The sequence below is a fragment of the Cryptomeria japonica genome, chromosome 4 (genome assembly GCF_030272615.1).
Source record: "Cryptomeria japonica chromosome 4, Sugi_1.0, whole genome shotgun sequence".
In the NCBI taxonomy this organism is placed as follows: domain Eukaryota; kingdom Viridiplantae; phylum Streptophyta; class Pinopsida; order Cupressales; family Cupressaceae; genus Cryptomeria; species Cryptomeria japonica.
The window spans coordinates 737,060,256-737,084,449 of record NC_081408.1 but is presented as its reverse complement, the minus strand read 5'-3'; the positions used below and the strand labels follow the sequence as shown (position 1 = coordinate 737,084,449).

Below are 24,194 nucleotides of genomic sequence, written 5' to 3'. Positions count from 1 at the left end.
AACGATATGGACACCTGAATGTCCACTATCTCTCTTAGTTGGTTCGAGAGGATCTAGTCGTAGGATTACCTGAGATTCAAACTCAGCATCATGGAGTTTGCGGAGCATGTCAAGCTGGAAATCAACATAGGACTCTATTTTCAGATGGAGACGCTTGGAGAGCATCCAAGGTCTTGCAGCTCGTTCATGCAGATATTTGTGGCCCGTGAACCCTCCATCAGTCACTGGATGCAGGTATTTTCTATTATTTGTTGATGATTTCAGCAAACGCATGTGGGTTTCTTTTCTTAAGCAAAAATCAGAGGTGTTCACCATGTTTCAGAAGTCTAGCTGTCAGATAGTCACTCTTCGATCCGAGAATGGAGGGGAATTTTGTTCTACAATGTTCACTAACTTTTGTGCATCACATGGCATTAAGCATCAGCTTACCACACCTTACACCCCTCAACAGAACAGTGTTGTTGAGCGCAAGAACCGTACAGTCACTGAGATGGCTCAGTCTATGTTGGAGCATAGAAATGTTCCAAAACACTTTTGGGCGGAAGTGGTCTTCACTGCAGTCTGCCTTCTGAACCGGTCTCCCACAAAGGTCGTTAAGAAGATGACTCCAGAGGAAGCTTGGTCTGGCAAGAAGCCCAAAATCAATCATTTGAAAGTTTTTGGCTCTACAGCTTATGTTTGGATTCCAGATGCCAAGCACACCAAACTGAATCCAAAGAGTCAGAAATTGATGTTCACCGACTACAGTGACAACCACGAGGCATATCGGTTGATTGATATAGACACTAATCGCCTCATATTCAATCGAGATGTAGTATTTGATGAAGAAAGAGGGCTTTTTCAGCCTTCCTCTCCTGAATTGAGCACTGAGGATCAGCCTCCAAAGGCTGCAAGTATGGGTGTTCGCCTTCCCTTAGCTCCACCTGATGGGAGGGATCAGTTGACTTTACAGTTGTGGGGTCTCCCAGGCATGACATTGCACCACCTGACTTTCCTCAGGACTTTCTGGATCCACATGCAGAGGAGCTTGTTCCAGATATTCCAAGTAATCTTCCTCATCCTGCAGCAAATGTTGGTGCTTCTACTCTCCGGCCTAAGTGGTGGGCCAAAACCATTGGTGATCTTCATCATGATGAGCTCATTGAAGGTAGATCAGTTAGAGGTAAGAGCAAGCAAAACACAGTTAATTATGCTCTTATGGCCAACATTCACAGTATTTATGAGCCTCAAATATATACAGAGGCTAAAGGTGTACCTGAGTGGGAAAAGGCCATGGCAGCTGAGCAACATAGTCTTTTGAAAAAACAACACTTGGGTATTGTCAGATCTTCCTCCAGGGAAGAAGCCCATTGGCTGCAAATGGGTGTTTAAAGTCAAGTATAAAGCTGATGGAACCCTTGATAAGTACAAAGCTCGGTTAGTAGCAAAAGGGTTTTCATAGGAGGGCATCGACTATGAGGAGACATTTGCTCCCACAACCAAGATGAGTACCATCCGGCTTGTCCTCACTCTCTCAGCTCAGTTTGGATGGAAAGTCCATCAAACGGACGTCAAGAGTGCCTTTCTCAATGGTGATTTGCAGGAAGAAGCTTACATGATGCAGCGTCCAGGTTTCAAGGTTGCCGATAAAGAACACCAGCTATGTAGACTAGTCAAAGCACTCTATGGCCTCAAACAGGCTCCTTGTGCATGGTACATAAAAATTGATAAGTACTTGATTGATCAAGGCTTTCAGAGGAGTCCTTCAGATCCCAATTTGTATGTCAAACATACTAGTGATGATATTCTATTTCTAGTAGTCTATGTTGATGATCTCATCATTACTGGCAATGCAGCACATTTGATCATGCAGGTCAAACAGAATTTGTCTAAGCATTTTGATATGACAGATTTGGGAGTTCTGCATTATTGTCTTGGTGTAGAGGTTTGGCAAACTGATAGCCACATGTTCATTTCTCAGTCAAAGTATGCCAAGAGCCTACTGGATAAGTTTCGAATGCAAGATTGCAAACTTGCATCTACACCTATGGAGATAGGGCTGAAATTATCAGCCAAATCAGATTCACCTGTAGTGGATGAGTCTTCATACTAGTGGGAAGCCTCATCTATCTCACCGCCACTAACCCTGACATCAATTATGCTGTAAGCTATATTTCTCACTTCATGTCAGCCCCAAAAGTTGAACATTGGGTTGCAGCAAAGTGTGTGCTTCGATATGTGAAGGGCACTCCTGATTTTGGCATTCTGTACAGCAGAAGCAAAGTGTTGATTCAAGTAGCATCGATCAGATAAAACCGTATACCTATCTATTTACATCAAATGAAGAAAGACGGTAATGCAGATATATATTTCATATGAATGATTTATGTATCGAACCTCTTCATTATTGAATTGCAATTAAATACATGTCCAAAACATTTACCGATATATAATCGGGTTATATTAGAATTGACCCGAATTAGTTATCGAGCTTGTTTGCTTTGATACTGATTCATTATTGGGTGTGTTTATATCGATCTATTATCATTTACAATGGCACCGATTACTTATCATAGACACCGAATGGATCGGTTGACATTTGGAAGAGTCACGACCAAGTGACATCTTGGTCGGACATAAGACATGTCCGATCAAGGTGCCACTTGATCGTGACTACCTTACTATATATGCATCATTCAAAAGAAAGGGGATGACATTGAAATCGATACATGTTCATCCTCCATACCTGCAGCAAAAGAAAGATCTTCAATATTATTACTATTCTTGTTACAATATTGAAGACAACAATATTATTGTCATAGTCATAATACCAAAATCTTAAATACACCATCTTGCATATAACTTGTTCATTAAATTGGAAATTGCACTAACATTTACACAAAGATCCTAAGCTGGTTGGTTTCACAGACTCAGATTGGGCAGGTTGTGTTGATGAGAGAAAGTCAACTTCTGGGTATGTTTTCAGCTTGGGTACAGATGCAGTCACATGGACCAGCAAGAAGCAACAGGCAATAGCTCTTTCCTCAAACAGAAGCAGAGTATAGGGAAACTGTTAAGGCAGCATGTGAGGCAATTTGCCTACGTAGGATACTTGCAGACATGCAAATGTCTCAACCAGGACCTAATCCCTTGTTTTGTGATAATCAAAGGGTTCTGAAATTAGCCAAAAATCCAATCTTCCATGAGCGGACAAAGCATGTGGAGCTTCATTGTCATTTCATCCACCAGCATGTTGAAGATGGATCAGTGATACTACAGTACATTCCTACAGAAGATCAGACTCCAGATATCCTCACCAAGTCCTTGAGCCCAGCAAAGTTTCTCAAATTTAAAGGGCAGCTTGGTGTGATAGATAGCATGACCATTAAGGGAGGGTATTAGAATATTTAATTCTATGTTAGTTACCTATTTTTAGTTCCTTGTTTAATGGTCATTTACTTTATTTATGTAGTTAGATTTTAAGCTTAATTTAGCTTTCATGGTTAATTTAGCGTTTAGCTCTTTAGTCTTTTACTTTAACGTTTTGTTCTATTTATAGAATATCGTCTTGTAGTCTCTTTATATACGTGCGTATATCGTTCAATGTAATTATCCGATTATTGAATCATTCATTCAATTATTTTTCAGTCAGAAATGAAGGTCTTCTCTTGAAATGTTAAGCATTGAATGCCCTTAATGAAATGAGCTTGGTTGAACACCAACTTTCTGCAGAGGCCCCAAATCTTGTCTTTATTCAGAAAACCAAAAAGTTTGAAGCTAGCATTCAAAACTTAGTGAATATCTATTGGCAAGCTTGGCAAAGTATCGGTGTGAACAGCCAGGGTCATTTTGTTTTCTCCTTTATCTAATAAGACTACTACTTGCATAAAAAAATATAAATAACAATGCATAACAGATAGTGTAATAGAAGTTTATCCTAATTCATGTGAAGTTCTTACATAGAAATAGATCAAGGATGATCAGCCAACATTCAAAACTTAGTGAATATCTCTTGGCAGGCTTGGCAAAGTATCGGTGTGAACAGCCACGGTCATTTTGTTTACTCCTTTATCTAATAAGACTACTACTTGCATAAAAAAATATAAATAAAAATGCATACCAGATAGTGTAATAGAAGTTTATCCTAATTCATGTGAAGTTCTTACAGAGAAATAGATCAAGGATGATCAGCCATGGATAAGACTACTTTCCTTGACTACACAACATCCATTTAAAGAACCTAATGGTTGCCAAGAAAAACACAATTTTCGACAACAACTAACAATTGCCACCTAATAACTGCCCACAAGCCAACATGTAAATAATACATATTTGGATACAAACGACTTAACAAAACATTACAAAGTGATTTTATGCTAACTACATCATCAGCCCCAAAAACACAAGTAAAATTCTCGACCAACACAAAGATCAAAATAATAAATCAACTAATATTAGTACCCCTCATGGCCCAAAAATGACTAAATTCTCATAAGATCCTTTGGTGCTTTCACTTCTACAACCACTCTTATTTGAACATGGTTTGCTTTTAATCTGGCACCACAAATGATATGCCCAAGAACTTCTCCTTCGGTATCTTACGTTAACATTTTATTGGATTTAATACAAACCATGCTACTCCAAGCATTATCATTAGGCCTTCAAATGTGTTTTTTGGTCACTAAACTTGACCAATAATCAAGAACACTTTGGATAATCAAGAACACTTTGGAGTTCCTTACAAAAATCTTGTCAAAGATATGAAAAATGATCCTTTGAAATGTAGTGAGAGCATTACATAGTCCAAATGGCATTTGTTTGCAAGTATATACTCCATTTTCCAAAACTAAAATGGCCTTTATCTTCTCTTCTTCCACTATGCTTCTCTAGTTGTAACTAGAACAACTGTCCATGAAAAAAAAATCAATGTCTTGTTACTTATTTGAGGAAGAAAGATTGACAATATATGTGCTTCCTAAGGATGCTTGGATAAGTCTAGGCAATTCAAGCATTTGGCCTCCACCTTTTCAACTAGTGGGTCTTGGAGTTTGAATGGCCCAAAAGGTACTCATTTGAACTCAAAACATTTTTATTAAATTTGGTGGGCATTTCTTTACATAAGAAAATATATGATGCACTGTTGGGTCGAAGATGGATTCTAGCAACCAATAACAACCACAACTAGAAAAAGAATACACTATTCATTGAAAGTAACAATGGAAAATACATAACTGAACTAAGGAATCAAGTAGTAAGTAAGCATGTAGCCTCATCAGATTCGGATGCAAGACAAGGGTAGCTTGAGAAAGGTAAATGCCCCATGGAGCCAAATGCTGAAAGGATCATGGACTTGCAACCATGTTTTGAAGAAGTTCCTTCAATGGTTGTTCCATTGGCAAATGTAAGTCTAGGAGTATTCTAGCCTAATTGTAATATGATTGAAGTAATGGAGTTTAATGAGAAAGAGCAATAAAAAAAAGCATGATAGAAAAGGAAAAAGTGTACAAGTAGATCCTTTCGCACCATCGACTTCAACATTCCCTGCAGACTTCATAAAATATAAGTCTAGGAATGCAAAGTTATATGACACACCAGCTCATTGATTGAAGGAAGAAAGACATTAAATATAAAGAACCAACCACAATGAAAATAAATTTGGGGAAAGAGGAAAGTTTGAAGGTGATAATGGTCAAAGATAATATCTAGCAAGATCAGACTACTTTCCCTAACTACACAGTTCATTTAAAGAAGCCAACGGTTGCTATGCTGAACACAACTATCAATGACTACTAACACTTGCCCCCTAATAACAACCCACAAGTCGACAAGTAAATAGCATATAGTAGGATACAAACAACTTAATGATGACAAGTAAATAACATATAGTAGGATACAAACAACTTATTGAAACATTACAGAGTCATTTTATGCTAACTACACTTTTGGGAGCATATGCATTCTATGGAAGCAAAGGAAGCTAAAGGTAACTCTTATTGATTCTTCGCCTAGCTAGATAGCTTGTGCTTTCTCTTCCTTTCAAGACTATTGTTGGTTGTTGTATAAATGTGTATAACCCTATCTATAATAAAACCATTGTTCCACGGGGACGCGTCCCCCCCCCTTTTTGGGCGCGTCCCCTCGTCAGAAACGTCTCGGGGACGGGGGGACGGAGACAAGGGGATGTCCCCCGCCGTCCCGCCACCGCCACCCAAGCGTCGCCGGGACGCAGAGACGTCTCTGCGTCTCCCAGGGGGGCGTCTCCTTGGGAGACGTCTGGGCGTCTCCCAGGCTCTCGAGAGACCCCCAAACGTCTCTCGAGGGAAGGGGAGACGCCCAGGCGTCTCCCGCGTTCCCACGTCAAAGCTAACCAAAAAAAGCAGTTTTTAAAAAACATGTGACTTTTGGGGAACGCGCAAGGAGCGCTGCCCCTTGACCCCAACTTGGGGGCACTACCCCCAAACCCCCGTTGAAAAATACAGGGGGAAACCGCGCCGATAGAAGTAGGGAAAATTTAACCTCGGAGTCTGATTAGGCTCCATATAACAACACAATTAACATTGAAGAAATCTTGGTATTTAGATTTAGTATTTCAAATTTCCTATAGTCTCATTTGAAATGTAATTCTTATACTGTAATACTATCATACATCTTTTCGAAACTAGTTTTTCAAGTACTATATGTATATGTATAACTATATCAGCACCACCACCCCGCCACCGTCCCCCCGCCGTCCCCAAACTTAGGCCCTTGGTCCCCCCATCCCGGAAACGCGTCCCCCCATCCCCAACGCCTGTGGAACACTGAATAAAACTAAATTGGAGGAGCTTTTAAGCCTCCTTTAGTCCTCACCCATAGCATCTTCTTCCTAGGTAGTGATTTTAACACTACCACAAGACCAATGGACAAGCGTAAGAGTAAGATGGCCTCAAGATCAAGTCAGACTTCAAAAGATTCATTGTTGACTTTTCTTTGTATGGTGTAATGCTAAAGGTAGGAAAGTACCCTTGGAATGATTACTGAAAAAAAATTTGTAATATAGCAGTGAGACCTAACAATTTTTTAATGTCACCAAAATGAATGGTTTCACAATGGGAGAATATTGCTTCCATTTTTTTTAGTCTCTGGGGATCAAATCATTTTTTAATAGCTCTTGAAATTAATTTGGATTTTTCTCTAAATGGGAACCCATTCAAATTTAAATCCATGTGGCTTTTCACCCCTAACATGCCCAAGATGAATCTTGGTGGAAAAGGTAAAGGGCTCTTGGATGTATAATTTTGCTCAAAAATGCAAATCTATCAAAAGCAACATGAAAAAGTGGAACAAGCAAGCTTTTGGTGATATCTACAAAGAAAATTCTTTTATAGAAGTGCAATTGGCTCTGAGTAATAGATCATTGAATTAGCCTTTTACCTTAGAAGGTGAAAAGTTGTTGGTTCTTGATCATTGATGCAAAGGAAGAGATGTTTTTAAAGTAGAAATCTAAGGAGCAATGGGTGTTAGAAGGAGATAGGAATTCCAAGTACTTTCATCAAATTACAATAGCAAGAAGAATATGGAAAAAAGTTTGATCCATTTTATGAACTAATGTATTAGTTCTTTTGGAACCTAAGGCGATCCTAAAGGAGGCAATCCTATCCTTCTTTTCTCTTCTTGCTACAACTCCATTGTTTGTTAGGATGGAACCATTCTCATTCTTATCAATATTCTCAAACTAGCACTTAATTCTAAAAATAGAAGTGTTTTTGCCTTTTAGCCTAACCAAAGTTCGTAAGGCAATATTCAATCTCAAAAAAGAAATGGCCCTTGATCCAAATAGTTTTCAAGCTTATCCAAAAAAAAATTCAAGCTAGCTTCTTTCAAGCCTTTTAAGAGCTTACTAGATCTAAGCTTCTAGAGGTGATTAATGATTTTGGGAAATATAAGAAGGTACTAAAGGAATTCATACACTCCTTTTAGCTCTAATCTTAAAGTAGTGCAATTCATCTTCTTTCATAGACATTATAGATCTATAGTTTTATGTAACACTATTCAAAAAGTCATTTTCAAAAGTTATAGCAAAGCACCTCAAATATTTTCCTCCATCTTTAATCTTACAAGAGCGAGAAAGTTTTATTCATGGTTGTCAAATTAAGGATGTTATAGTTCTTACCCATGAAAATTTGCATTCTCTAAAAGTTGAGAACATAAAGGGATTGAAAATAAAGCTACATATTTCTAAGGCTTATGACCATGTGCATTGAACCTTTCTAAGGGTTGCTTGGCTAACCTTTGGCTTCTCTTCTCTTTGGATTGAGACGAAAGAGGTTACTATGTCAAGGTTTTTTTTTCTAGTACAAGGTTACCCTTCTAATTTCTCTTCAAATTACAGAAGAATAAGACGAGGGAATCCCTTATGCCCGCATCTTTTCCTAATGGCAGATGCCTTTGGTAGGAAACTTGATGATCTTAGAAATGGTGGTCTCTTAAAAAGTATCAACTAATTGAAAATGTTGAGGGCATCTCACAACGTCAATTTGTTTATGTCACATTTGTTTGCTATTGTTGATATTGCAAAGATCAAAATTGTCGAAAGGGTTTTGGATGACTATGAAATGTTCTCAAATCAATTTATTGATGGAAATAAATGAAGAGTTTTTTTTCTTGAATGTAGCACCCCAACTTCCTCCCTAAGAGAATTCACTAAGTAGGCACTTAGGCATCCCTCTATTTATTAGACCAATACTAGTAGCACTTTGGGTGGAGATGGCAATCAAAATAGAGTATAAGCTTGCAATTTGGATAGGTCGTTTGTTGAGTTTGGCAAAAACATTTGTGTGAATCAAAGTTGTTCTTTATGCCATCCCAATGCATGTGATGTGTTCTCAATATTAGTAGCACCAAGATCAATTGTAAAAAGAATCATTAAGATTTGCATAACTTTTCTATGGCAAGAAACTTCAATAGAAAGGAAATTCCCTCGTGTGAAGTGGGTGAAGATTTGTTTTCTCAAACTTCAAGGTGGTGTTCGAGTGAAGGACATTGGAACTTAGGAACAAAGCTCTCGATGCAAATTTGATGTGGCATTTTGGTTCTTGTTAGTCGCATCAATAAATTAAGATGATGCTTAGTAACTAATTATTCTCTAATTATCCCTCTTCTTTCTTTAATCTTGAGAGGCTTCCAAAAGGTTCTTCTATGTGAAATTTGATGCCTCGATCTCATGATTTAATCAGCAAATTTCTTTCATGAAACATCGGTAATGGAGGTAAGGTGCATTTATATAAGGCTTCTTGAGTTGGGCAGCCTCCCTTAAGCTCCTTCCCACTTCTACCAAATTTAGAAGCTCTCCATTTCTTTGCAGGAGTCACACTTGTGAAATATTATTGGGATGATAAATATAAAGAGGGTGTAATGGTTAGATCCAATAAAGAGTTTTCCCCTTTTTCTTTTCTAAAAGATAAGATGCGTTATTTGAGAATTGCTAACTTGGGAATGGAATATATATCAATCTAGAATGAAAACTCTCTTAGTTTTTATTTGGTTAATGCAAATTACTCTTTATTGAGATTTGGAGATATTCCCAAGTAAGTGATTGGTCAGTTTCTACTATTTGGAAAAATGAAGCTGCACCAAAATGCATAACATTTGTTTGGCTTATTGAGCTCCATAAGATTTCAACTTATGACAACCTTAGAAAAGTGGTTCTAATGGCCCTTCAAGGTGTGTGCTTTGTGAAAAACAGGACGGAAGTGTGGATCATATTCTTCTTAATTCCAAAAAAGTGAGGGAAATTTTGGAAGTGATATTGTCTCACATAGAGATGATTGGGATTTTCCCATTGGGACTACGGTATTTCTCAAAGGGGTCTCTCAATTTAGATGTTTTATGAAATATTGCTCTCAAGAACACAGTGTGGAGGTTGTGGCTTGAAAGAAATCAATTTAGAATGCCGTTTTGTCTTTGGAGCATTATTGATTGAAGATTAAATCTGCAATAATTACATACTTGAAAATCATTTGACTAGGATCAAGACTAATACATGTCCTTTAGAGTTAAGTATCTCTTTCGTTTGGTACTTTAGGTTGTCAAGTCCTATTAAAGGGATATTGGAAATAAGATTAGAAAAATGAGTAAATGGCTAGCTTGTCATGCCCCCGATCTGATATTCTATTACCAGTGATTAAATTGTCTTCCAAGGTAAGACTTCACAATTTCATAAGACAAAACCATGTGCTTAGATTGCCTACCTCTTGTAGTCGGGTTGGTTAACAGCATCAGCCTTGAGGATTGATCATTCTTCTCCTTTAGTGCAGCAATTTAATTCACAAATTATTAATTAGTTAATCAAGACAGAAGAGAATGCTTCAGAAGTGTAAACAAGGCGCCTCTTGGTAGAGGGATGAAAGGCAAGGATCAAACACAAGGAGGTGTCTCTTCACAACCGGCATGACGATGAAAAAGGGTATGACTCTCCAGCATCAAAGAAGGTGTATAAGAGATCGTTCCAACATCCAAGGAAGGCATCAAATGAGATGAGAGTTGGCATTCATAATAAATAGAATGCACAGCAGATTCAAACATATATTGTGGTCTTTGGTACGAGTTCCCTATACATAGCATGATGAATACTATTTATATCTGCACACTGCTGATTAATGATGCATTGTTGTTTATGACCATTTACCATAGCATAATGAATATTATTTGTATCTGCACACTACTGGTTAATAATATGCTGTTGTTTATGACAGATTAATATATGTAGAATACATGCATTACATTGGATTTTTTATATGTTCTGATTGATTATAAAACTCAGCCATGATAGGGGTAATGAGGGATTACAAGGGGGGGAAACGGTATCGGGATCCTCTTCTAGGTACACCACCTCATGGTAGTAGACCCAAGAGTCCAATGAGGCCAAGGGGGTACAAGGGGTACTGCCTTTGGGCTTAGAAGGGACAGACTTTCGGGGCACCCTATTGTGAATACACATCAACCCTCTATCATGGTGGATGAATACACTAAGGAGATCAATCATAGGAAACGGGTAACGGATGGCAAGATGAAGAAGAACAGTTATAGGACACCTCACTAGGTACACCACCTCATATGGATGGCACAGCCCACATGAGGCCAAGAGGGATGGTATATCCACTCTTGGGCCTAGGAAAGAGGATCTCTAGGGCACCCTATCGAGTAACCTTATCCTAGCTCTCCTATTGTTGGGCTTCCCCAAACATATTTAGGATTTCTTATGATTAAATTCATATTTCTACTATATGCTTTAATGATTCCTAATTAAGAAGATCTGTTTATGGATTATTGTTGTAAATGGTTTCTAACCTGTTTTGTAGGGTCTCAATTAGGTGAGTAATATCTCTAACCCTACTCTTGTTTCACTCAAAAATTGTGATTTAGGGCTAAATTAGGGCATTCACAAATAGGGAACATTACATAGCTCCTAGAAAGGAGTCCTCAAATTAAATCTCAACGGTGCTTTGAAAGGCAAAAAGGCAATCGAGGTATTTGGTAGTTGTGGGGCGTTTATTGCACAAACAAAAGGAAAATCAGTTCTCCCTTGCTAGGCTCCAAAATGCACAATGAAGCAAAAGCTCTAGCTCTTCTTGAAGGCATAAATTTCGCTATGTTTATGGGTTGTTGTCTATAGAGATCAAAGGGAATTCACAAATAATAACAAATGGACACAAAGGCAAGGATCTTCTAGATTGGCATTTACAAAACATTCTAGAAGAAGTAAATCTGATTGAAGTTAATTTTGTTTCTCTTAAATTCAAACATTGCTGCAAAAACAACAATGCTAAAACAGACCATCTTGTTAATGTTGGGATAAATCAACTTCCATTCACATCCAAGCATAGTGAAGCTTGTAATGAATGGGATATTTCCCATCTAATTATGACAAACCAGGTTCACAACACTTCCAAATCCATTCGAATATTCACTTGCATAATAATAATGAAACATAATTGAGTATGTGCTTTATCTTTCAAGGCCTCTCGATGGTGCACCCCATATGTTTCCACATGTCCATTTGATGTATCCAATTGTTCCATTATTTTCTTGTGCGAAATGTAGTTTAAGTGATAGAGGAAGCTTTTATCTCACTATAGTTTTTGGCGTCAAATTGTAGAGTGTAGGTGGTTGCAAAGTCTTGTGGTTGCCGCTTTGGCAGGTGTGTAGAATCGAAACACCAACTTCCTTGTTGCCATCCTCTATCACAATATTCTCCTCCTCCCCGGAACTTCCTTCAATACAAAGAGCTTCATAAGCTAGCAAAAGAGAATGAAGAATCCATTTGGGAACAATTATGTTGACAACTCTAGCTTCCATCTTTGAAGCAAAAGCTTCTGATATAGAGGCACGTGTACCCAAAACCCTTCTAGTATCTAGTCTATTTGTGGTAGTTATCTCCTCGACAAGCTCGAGGGTAGCAAAGTTGTTGATATTGAAAGTGTCCTTAAGGCTAGTACAACTTCCCTATATTGAAAGAGGCCCTCGCATATTTATCGGTATACTTTCAATCTCAGAAAATTGTAATTCTTATCATCCTGTCCCAGTATAACAACATCTTTGATTCCAATACTACAATCGTCGACGTCAATGTACTACTATATTAAAAAAAAATCCAAGAAATACTCCGAATGAGACCCTTAAGTATTTTTTCGGCAAACAGCCAATATCGTAGACTTTTAATTTTCAGCAAGAAATTCCATTGATAAGTACTGCCCTTGCTCGAATGATACTTAAAAAAACAATGCTAATAGAATGTTCCATAAGAGGCGGTGGCGTATTTCTTTACCACGCTTTAATTGTCAACAAGCAATTTCATAATTACATGCTCATGTGATCGAAGTGCTCCAAAATAGGCCCCTGGCACAATTTGAATTTCTAAGATTTCAAACTTCTGCAATCCAACATAACTAACAGAAACACGTTTTCCAAATAATATTAAGTGCAAAGTTGTCGTTTCGTCAAAATCTTATCTATTCATTTTTATTTTTTTTTAATTGACATCACTGCACTGTATCCTGAAATTTCAGCAAGGATTTGAACTATAGAAAAAAAATATATTAAGAAAGAAAAGGACTAACCAGAGGCATTAGAACGAAATCAAAGGCATTGGTGAGGTTGTGTCTGAGCACGTTGGGCACGTCATCGCTGAAGGAAGTCTCCACTCCACAGTAGCGCGACTCGCTCTTCTCACCTGGCCTTTGCCCCAGCGGCATTTTATTTTCTTTGCCCTCGTTTTTCCCTGCAAGATAATAACCCTCAAATGAATTATAAAGAAAGTAACTCCAACCTCACAAGGATTTGCAGAGTTAAAATCATACAGAAAGTAGCTCCAACCTCTCAAGTTTTTGCAGAGTTCAAATAAATTATACAAAAACTGACTCCAACTTCTCAAGTTTTTGCAGAGTTCAAATAAATTATACAGAAAGTACCTAGCTCCAAACAATCAAGCTTTTGCAAAGTTTTTGTTTTTCTTTCCCTCCGTAAAACCCCAATTGTTAGGGTTTTGAACTTAGGCAGAGTTTTGAATGGGATTTTCCGTTAACGGAAAAGCTAAGCCGTGTCAACTGACGGGAATTTCTCAACGTCGTCTGAGGGAGACTTAATCGGCTCCTTCCGTCCGGTAGTTCATGTCAAGTAACTGAAAATTATCCCGTCGTTTGAAGGGAACTTTTTGTGTTTATTATCATTTTTTTTTAAGTTACCGTTGGTTAAAGTTTTTATTTGCCATCTCGGATGTGTGATAATAGAGTGATCCTTTCTAATGATGAGTAAGAGAAATATTGAATGTGATTCAAAAATAGTAATATTAACTTGCCTTGCTTCATTTTTCTTAAGGAGAAGAGATTTATTAAAAAGTTTTTAAGTCTATTTAAATATGAAATCATTTTATATTATTTTTGAATTATATTGTGTAAGATTTTATGGGATGAGAGAGATAAGTTGTAGGAGTAAAATGATGATTCATTGTTATCATTTTGTATTCTTAATTTAACATATATGAAAAAATGATTCAATTAATATACGTGTTGTATTGTTGTAGTAAGATATTGTACTGGACAAATCTAAACAATTTAAAACATGAATTTTGTCATCAATAAATTTACTATATTGACAAACTTAAAATAAATAGTGAAAGTTATCAATATGAATTTAGTGTGTGTAATTTTTATTCAGTATAGCCATGCCTTCTCAATTTTTGTCTCATTCTTAGTTTTCACCACTTGATCTTTTTCCTAAATTTTTAACGTCTCCCTATATTTCTCAAGGCAATAATTTCTATTAGAATCTTGAACCCCATTTAAGTATAATTGATTGATATCTGTTTTTTTACTATTTGTTGTGTATGGTATCCTAATAATGGATTGTGTGATATGATCTAAAGTATTGATTTGAAATTTACTACATAGTTTGCTTCAAAACGTCTACAATTTCATTAATATAGAATGTGAAAACATATTACTCGTTTAATTTCATTTGAAAATATTTTTTTTGTAACTCAATGAAGCTTAAAGCCTTAGGTTTACAATGCGACCATAACATGACTTACGTCAATGTAAATTGGATGATACTTTCAAGATAATTATAGATATTTTCTCATCATATATTTCTTGAAAGGATTATATGGGTGAGGCATTGAGGTTTGATTTATCTACTAAGTTGTACATAAGTACAAAGATAATTCTTGTGTTTAACTACTTTGGGGACTATTCAAAGAGTGTTCATATATGAAGTTTGTGATTTTCGATTCACTGGTCCTCGACATGGTCATTTCGACCTTTTCATCAGGTTTGAAGTCTTATATTGTAAGAAAGTTTGTTAGATATTAATTTTTTTGCCTAATTTATTATAGACAATTTAATGTACACTAAACCACAACAACTTGTTTCTATTAGACTCAAATGTAATTTTTCATTATCAAGCCATGTGACCTCTCACCACTGTGTCTAGGTCAATTCACATCATGTTTTTAAGTTTGTATTCGAACACTTTTGACCTTTTGAGGTTAATCGAGACTAAACATAGTTATGATATTGTCTACATTATTACTATTTCATAGAAGAAATTTTTGATGTAAATTTCATGCATTGACCTTTTTAGCATCAAAAAAATCATCTAACTCTCTTTTTATACACGACATTAAAAATGTACCAAGACTCTAATTTGTATTATTGAAGGTTTTAATCCATTTGAGTCAAATTTTACATTAAAATTATGCATGAAGTAGAAACCTAAAAAATTACCAAAAAAAAGCACCTCCCCTTTTGAGTGGAAAGAGTGAGACCAACTCCATAAGATAAAATAAAATAAAATAAAATAAAAATCCAGCTAAATGTAATTTGGACACAAATGAAGGGTTATTATATAGAAATCAATTGTGCCTTTTTATTGTTGATTGCTTTCGAAATGTTGGGAAATGTGATGCTAACCTAGAGACATATGTTAGTAAATTAAGGTTTAAATTTAATAAACTAGTTATCAGGTTAGTTAGTTGGGAATTTTATTATTGTAAGTTAGTTTTTTATGAGAAAATAAGGCTATTAAATTCAATGCAAATCAATGTGAAATCGTCCAATTGAATGAATATAATTTCATATCTTATTTTGATCTTTATTTGCAACAATGACTTGATTGAAATCATTTTATTTATGTTTGCTCTATCATTTCTGACATTGGTACCATAACGCTCTTCTATCTCGTTCTTGTAGAGTTTAAAGGAGATTGCAAAATTAAGTCATAAGAATCAATATTGAAGATTGAGATTGTTGTTGGTGATGGATTATACAGTTTTCCACCCTTGTCACACCCTTTGTTAGTGTGAATGTGGTTATATCCTAACTAGTTCATAGTTAGAACCTATTTACATGTTAACTTTACTTAGGATCTAACTTGTATTTAAGTTAGTTGTCAAAAAGTTGATTTATGTAAATTGTCATTTAATAATGTTCATAGGATCATGTTAGTTATCCTAGGTGGAATTCTAAAAGATATGAGTCGTGTCTCATTATTTAACATTTTCTTTAGGCATTTATCATTATGCATCATGTATTTAATGTTTATATCAAGGGTAATTGTACCTACATCATCATCACCTTGCCTGTATAAGCAAGGCGCATTTGTACATTGTATCATATCAATTCAATTATTTTCATAAAGCATTGAGTAGTTAAATCTCATGTTCATGCAAGCTCATGTTGCAACGTTCTCTACTGGAAGGCATATTTATTAGTTGATCCTTTGAGGTGTGCATAACTTCATTAAGGGTTCTTAACATTCCAACATTGTATAAGAGTTATGGCCTTGTAAACCCCTTACCATATCGAAGAATAAAGCTATTTGTAAAATAGAATTTTTCATTGCAAGTTGATCTTGGCTATCATTGGAGAAAATTTGAGCTCACCATTTGTTCCAGTGCACTAAACAAACTCAATTTTAGCTTTTATTTTGCTCAAATCTAATAATTTTTGCCAAAGTTTCATGATTTTCAAGAAGGGATAGTTGCTTACTCTAGGGGTATCTAATTGTATGGAGCAGATTGGGTCAAAATTGCAATTGTCATTGCATTCAAAAGGCAAAGGCCACTTAAGTTTTTTTTGGCATACTTAGCTACATAGTATGATATGTTCTAGGTCATATCGTGTGGCACAATATATATGGATGTATCATATAAAATAGCCTCTTTGGCTATATTTTGTCATTTTGGAAGAAATATATTTGCCTATACAACATCATTTTTTGCAACAACAAAAAAAAAAAAATCTCTATCCAGACAAAATTTTGGCATATATCAAGCTATCTTGGCTCTCTTTTGGAGGCTCTGTTGTTGAACCCAAGGCAGGACTAAGAGGGGGGGTGAATCAATCTTGAACAAAAATTAATACAACACATAAACAATTAATCAACAACATAAATGCAATACATGAACACCAAGATTTTTTCCACGTGGAAAACCCAAACAACAAAAAACCACAATGAGCACTTGCCTACAAAATATATCCACTGTGAATATCATATTGCAATGAATGAGCTCACTAATTCTAACTCGCAAACCAAGGCTAACTATTATTGGGGCAAGATACAAAAAGAGGACTTGCAAACCCGAAGCTAACTGCAACAACGCAAGATCCAAAAATGATTTGAAAAGAAGGATCTCATGATCATGAAGTTGTCTTTGAACTCTGCATCAAATGAATAATATCAACTCACACAACCCAAACCTCAACTATCAACACTCTATTGCATACCTATGCTATAGTCTCAAAAATCTCGCATATTATTCAATCACAACTCTTCTTCTCTTCTCTTCACCGAATTTCTCTAACTATCTTTACATCACATACTTCATCTCTCTTCCACACATCTACATGTCTACACTCTCTTCACACACAACATCCTTTATATACAAGATAGATCATCAAAGTTTGAACCAATTCATCCTAAACAAAATATACCTTTTAGACCAAAAACACACACACTGATCCACTCTAGGAGAAAGAGGGGAAAGATGGAACCAAAATACATCTTCTAAAGATTAATTCATCAATCTGCAATCACTAAAATATAACTAACAACATATCAACATGCAACGCATCCATATAAGCAATTAACAATCAAAACATATCCTCCAATGCAAATTACTATACACACACACACACACACACACACACACACACACACACACAAACCAAATCCTATATATCAATTGTTTTTCATTATGGGTACCTAATACCATTGTCCCCACCATGAAGTTAATTTTACTTAATTAGCTTAATTCCTTATTTACTTTTTCTAGCCAAAACCTAATGAGTTGAGCATTGAATCTCATCCATCAGATTGCTTTGATTTCCATCGTTGGATCTTAGGGCTTCATTGGGAAAGTCTAACTTTTATTATGATGAAAAGAAAGAGGAATTCTAACCCTATTTTTTCATTTGAACAATTTCTCCAGATTTTTTGACCCTAGCATCCTTCATGGAAGCCATTGATGTAGGTTTTTCAAGGGTGTTTTGGCTTCATCAATTCAGCCATGAAGATCAAAGGTTTCTCCCAAATCTTATTTCTCCCTCTCTGATTTTTTATTTATCTTTATCATAGCATCCTATTTATTTTATTAAATATCCTAGCATATTTAATTTAATTAATTAATTTTCCATTAAATCATCAAAAAAAAAATTAATTGGAAAATCAAATTAAAAATTGAAGAAATATCTCAAAGAAAAGCAATTAAAACAATTAAATCTCAAAATTGAATAAAATAGAGAATAAATTAGTTTTTTTTAATTTTATCTTAATTTTAGTTCAATTTCCTTTAAAATTGAGAAAAGCAACCAATCACATCAATTCACCTGGATTGTGCTTCTTCTTGGAAAATCTTGACCGCTCATCATCATTTGATCTCAGCCGCTAGTTTCTTTCTGAATTTTCTATAAATTCAGGCTCTCATCTCCTAATTAAGGATCCTAGGGAATATATTGTTTTTATGTTGTTTTTGCTCTAGGTTCATTGAGATTTTGTATTGAGAATATTTACATATTAGTTATTGCATCTTTATTAAATCATTTAGCTTAATATGTATTCATAGCTTAATCATGTTAGTCTAATATTCATTAATCTTGCATATCTTGCATTTATCTAGCTTAATCTTGCATTCATTTAGCTCAATTCCATACTCATATAGATTAAAGTGTTGTCTAGTCACTGGTATTGCATATAAAAATCTGAGAGTAAGACTAAACTTGCATCTACTAGAAGGCAATAGGTCGCTTTGTGATGGTTTATTATTCATTGGTATTTATTTTACTAACCATGCATCTAATGACTTAATTGAAGTGTTGTGCATTCCAGATACAAATACAATTCCACTTTTCACACACACATTTTTGGCACCCACCGTGGGGCTCGAACCCACGACCACAAGATTTGTAATGTTTCTTGAACAAATTTGATGTTTGGTTTTTATAACTAATAAACATATGTTAAATTTGCAAACAAAAATATTTATTTTTGTTTGTCCTTCTTTGACAGTAAAAAATGTGCCTCTATTCAAAGGGAATAACTTTTTATTGAACAGTTGGATTTAAACATATTTTTAATATGTTGTTTAAAAACACATTTTCTATATTTGAACTGAAGTGATTTTCCTAATATAGTATGGGTTGAAAGCTAGGAATGACAGAGTGAAGTACTATCATTTTACTTGTTCTTCTGTGACAGTCAAAAATGGTCTTTGTTCGTAGGGTTTAACTTTTTATTGAACCGTTGGATTTAAACAAATTTGTGATATGTTGTTTCAAACGAAATTTTATACATTTTCACCAAAGCGGTTTGCTTAATTTTCTCTGGTTTAAAAGTTATGAATGACAAAGTGCAGTACTATCAAAACTGTCATAACTAGGATAGTCATAATGAATGGAAATTCTTGTTAGATTAGTTTAATTTATAGTTTTCATGCTAGAGTTTTTAGATACATCTAGTATAGAAACTCCTGAAGAATCTAGTGACACCATAGATGAAGCACAAGAGATGATACGCTTAAAGCTACAAAATGAGAAATTGATTCTAATGAGTATGAATGGGGTCCAAATCATCTCTCAAATACATCTACTACAGAAACTCTTGAAGAATCTAGTGACATCATAGATGAAGCACAAGAGATGATACGATTAAAGCTATAAAAGGAGAAATTGACTCGAATGAGTATGAATGGGGTCCAGATCATCTCTCAGATACATCTACTACAAAAACTCTTGAAGAATCTAGTGACATCATAGATGAAGCACAAGAGATGATACGCTTAAAGCTACAAAAGGAGATAGAAGAAATCAAACTAAAAAGATAAGAAGACCATGAACAACAACTGAAAGAAGAAAGAACACAAGAAAATTCTTCTCCTACTATATCTCCCTCTAATGAGATAGAACAAATCAGGCATGGAACTACAAAAGAAGACTTAGAGGCTACCAAAGCAGGGTCAGTCATTAGTCCAGAGGAAGCTAAATGGAAAAGATGATAGAGACTAACAGAGTCATCAAAACCATGTCAACAGGTATGTCAAATAAAAGTGATCCATGAACCAAATCATGAAGGAATTTGTAGCATCAAAGATGTAGGTATTGATACTATACATACTTTTACTAGATCACTTGAAGAAGAGTCAGAAACTTCATCTTATGACTCCAATCACTCTGACATAAGCTCTATTTATGACAATACCTATTCGACATCAAACTATGACTACTCCGTCATGAATGTCGAGATTCTGTCTGTTGACCTTGTTACTGTCGAACCATGACATGTAGTCCATCCTGGAGTAGCAAACAGTGTTAGGAGTAGGTCTGTTGGATTAGGTCAATTAAATATTAACATGCACTTCGATAATCATGTTGTAACTCTTCTTGGTCTCAAGACACTTACGCAAGGTAGTCTTCTAGAACTCGACTTGTCGATCTGAAGTTATAATGATAATACTGTGAACTCCCTTGAACGTGTTCAAACTTTATCCTTGGTACATCCTAAACTAATTGACTGTACTCTCCAAGACCAACCTTTGAATGTACCTATCTTTGCCAATGACTACACATTAGCCTGTTATCTTAATGCAGTTGAACCAATGGACTCTTCCACCAGTGAGCAAAGTGGGAACATGGCAACAACAAGTGTAAAGTATCTTAGTCGCAAAAAAAAAAAGAGATCTGATGGCTGTCAGAATAAAAAATAGTAAAAATAAAGGACGTACCTAAGGGTGAAAACCTCTATGAGGCACCTGAGGGTGAGATACTTGATATGTTGTCAAGTCACTTCCAAGAAAGGTCTTCAATACTAATTGAACCAACTCAACTAGTAAATATTGGAAGTCAAGAGACACCACATATCATCCACTTAGCTCAATCGCTATTAGAAGAAGAGTTAAAATATTTCAACAACCTCTTTTCAGAAAAGAAGATCAACTTTGCATGGACATACTCCGATATGCCAGGCCTAGATCTTGATCTCATCATGCATCATCTCTCTATTACATCAGGAGTTAAACTAGTCAAGAAAAAACTCTATAAGATGCATCCTCATGTGGCACTACTAGTCAAGGTTGAACTCGAAAAATTGCTAAAAGCTAGATTTATCAAAGCTATAGACTATGTGGAATGGATATCAAACACAGTACCTATATCAAAGGCAGACAAATCTATTAGGGTTTGCATAGACTTCAGGGATCTCAACAAAGCATGTCCGAAAGATAATTTTCCATTGTCCAGCATTGATATGATAGTGGATATGAGATGTACTCATTAATGGATGGATTCGTCGATTATAATCAGATCAAAATAGCTCCCAGGGATCAAGAAAAGACAACCTTCACCTGTGCATGGGGAACCTTTTGCTGGAACATCACGCCATTTGGACTAACGAATGCAGGAGCAACTTACCAAAGAGCGATAACCACCATCTTCCATGATATGATGCACAAAAACATGGAAGATTATGTTGATGACACCCTAGTAAATAACACAAAGAGATCCACACATATCCAAGAACTGGGCCTCATACTGAATAGAATGGAAAGATTCAAGCTCCGACTAAATCCTAAAAAGTGTACATTCGGAGTGACATCAGGGAAATTACTTGGTTACATTATTTCAAAAAAAAGAATTGAGGTTGATCCTGAGAAGGTCCAAGCCATAATGGAAATGCCACCTCCAAAGAATATCAGTCAAATGAGAAGTTTACAATGACGTCTCCAATCAATAAGACACTTTATTTCTCAGCTAGCAAATAAAGCTCAACCATTCACAAAAGTATTAAGGAAAGGAGTAACATACAACTGGGATGAGGAGTGTGAGCAACATCTAAAACAAATCAAAGAATACCTTTCTAATCCACCTATATTGATGCCACTAATTCAAGGTAAACCATTGATTCTATACATATCAGCTACTGATACATCACTGGGGGCACTTCTGGCACAACAGGATGAAAATAAAAAAGAACGAGCTATATATTATATCAGTAGGACTTTGGTGTCCTATGAGATGAATTATACTATCATTGAAAATGCTTGTTTGGCATTAGTTTTTACATCAAAAAAATTAAGACACTACATGTTAGTACATTCTATTAAGCTAGTGGCTAAGATTGATTCGCTCAAATACCTTCTCAACAAAGCAACACTTATAGGAAGATTGGCTAAATGGGTCATGGTTCTTACAGAATTTGATATTGAATATGTAGAATGCAAAGCCATCAAATGACAAGTCTTTGTAGATCAACTTGTTGATGCTCCACTTGAAGACAATCAATCGTTTCACATAGAATTTTCAGATGAATCCATCATGCACCTTCCTCAACGATCATGGAAGATGTTCTTTGATGGGTCTTTCACTCAACATGGTTCTGGTGCTGGAATACTTTTTATTACTCCTCAAAAATATTTAATCCCAAAGGCTTACAAGATTCTCTTCCCTCTCACAAACAACATTGCAGAATACGAAGCTTTGGTAAATGGGATCAAGTTGGCTATCGAATGGAAGGTTGTTGAATTACACATCTATGGAGATTCTCAGCTAATAATCAACCAAATCAATGATATATATCAAACTCGAGATGAGAAATTGATGCCCTATAAGAGAATGGTTGATGATCTTAAGAAATATTTTAATTTTGTATCATTCAACAGATTCCCAGATCAACAAACAGAGCAGTAGATGCTATGGCCACCTTGGCGTCTATACCACAATTACAAGAATCTAATTTTCGCTTTGAATTCCTGGTGGAAGAGTTACATTATCCTACCTATGATTCTTTCGAGTCCCAGATGGTCTGTTTTATCATTGGACATGACTCATCTCGCTACAACTACATTTACTCTTACCCGCGTGACCAAATTATTCCTGCTAATCTTGCCCGTAATGAGAAAAGGAACCTAATCTGAAATGCTTCACGGTATGTCATCATCGCTAATGATATATTTAGGCGAGGTTTGGATAGTACTTTTCTTAGGTGTCTAGAAACTAAAGAGTCCCAACACGCATTATCCAAAGTCCATGAAGGTATATGTGGATCTCATTCAAACAGTCTAACTTTAGCTTGGAAACTACTTAGGGCTGGCTACTACTGACCAAATATGGAGAAAGATGCTATAAAATTTTATAAGACTTGTGAGAAATGTCAGCTACATGGAAATCTCATACATGCTCCGGGAAGGGATCTCATACCTTTCATCACACATTGGCTTTCAACAATGGGTGTTTGATCTCATTGGCCAAATATATCCTGCATCATCTAATAGATACAGGTTTATTATAACTTCCATTGAGTACTTCACTAAGTGGGTAGAAGCGGTTCCGCTAATCAAAGTAATCGGTAAACAAGTAGCTTTGTTCATCCTTAACTATATCATCTGCAAGTATGGGATACCTTCTTCCATTGTGACTAACAATGGAGGGCAGTTCAAAAACAAAGATCTAGATGAACTCTGTGAAAAATTCAAAATGAAATAGCACTAGTCATCCATATATTACCCTCAAGGTAATGGACAAGTGAAGCATCTAACAAAAATCTATTGACTATCTTACATAGAACAGTAAATAAATCTGGAAAGGATTGGTATCTGCAGCTCAATCCTACACTATGGGCTTATAGAACAAGTATCAGAACACCTATTGGGTCTACATCTTTTTCTTTGATGTATGGATCTGAAGCAGTCTTACCTATTGAGGTGGAAATACCATCTTTGAGAGTTTCTTTGCAAGGTCTTGTTACTGATGAAGACTACAAAATATCTAGATTGCAAGAACTCAAGTTGCTGGATGAATATCGGCAAGTGGTGTTTGATCATCTGAGAGTGTATCAAAAGAGAACGTCTATAATTTATAACAAGAAAGTTTGACAACGAGAATTTCAGGTTGGTGATCTTGTTCTGAGATAAAATCCTAAAAATCAACAGTTTCGAGACAACAAAGGGAAGTTTGAACCCAACTAGTTGGGTCCCTATTTTGTTACTACAGTCTTTGGCTCTGGTGTCTATCAACTCTCAACATCGGAAGGAGAACAACTCTGTGAACCGATCAACATCATCACTTGAAGAAATTATTCACTTAGTATTCTCTTCTCTAATAACCTGTACAACTAAAATGTCTTGAAAAAAATCCTACAAATCATAAAATGCCTTGAACAAAATCCTAAAAATCACAAAATGTCCTGAAAAA

The 24,194-nt window shown here is 35.8% G+C and overlaps 1 protein-coding gene across 5 annotated transcripts in view; it reads right to left on the bottom strand.

Annotated features, from left to right (window-relative positions):
• Positions 1–13,584, bottom strand: part of LOC131027445 (protein arginine N-methyltransferase 1.5) — a 113,730-nt gene extending 100,146 nt beyond the window's left edge. Inside the window, exons 1-2 of one of the 5 annotated variants that reach the window (XM_057957518.2) lie at positions 13,428–13,584; positions 13,077–13,237 (exon numbers count right to left, since the gene is read on the bottom strand). In XM_057957518.2, the coding sequence (XP_057813501.2) occupies positions 13,077–13,211 (135 nt within the window). In that variant the 5' untranslated portion in view covers positions 13,212–13,237; positions 13,428–13,584. Of the gene's footprint in view, positions 1–13,076; positions 13,238–13,332 lie in introns of all 5 variants that reach the window. The other 4 variants (XM_057957521.2, XM_057957520.2, XM_057957519.2 and 1 more) reach the window with 4 other exon arrangements.
• Positions 13,585–24,194: the final 10,610 nt, after the last annotated feature.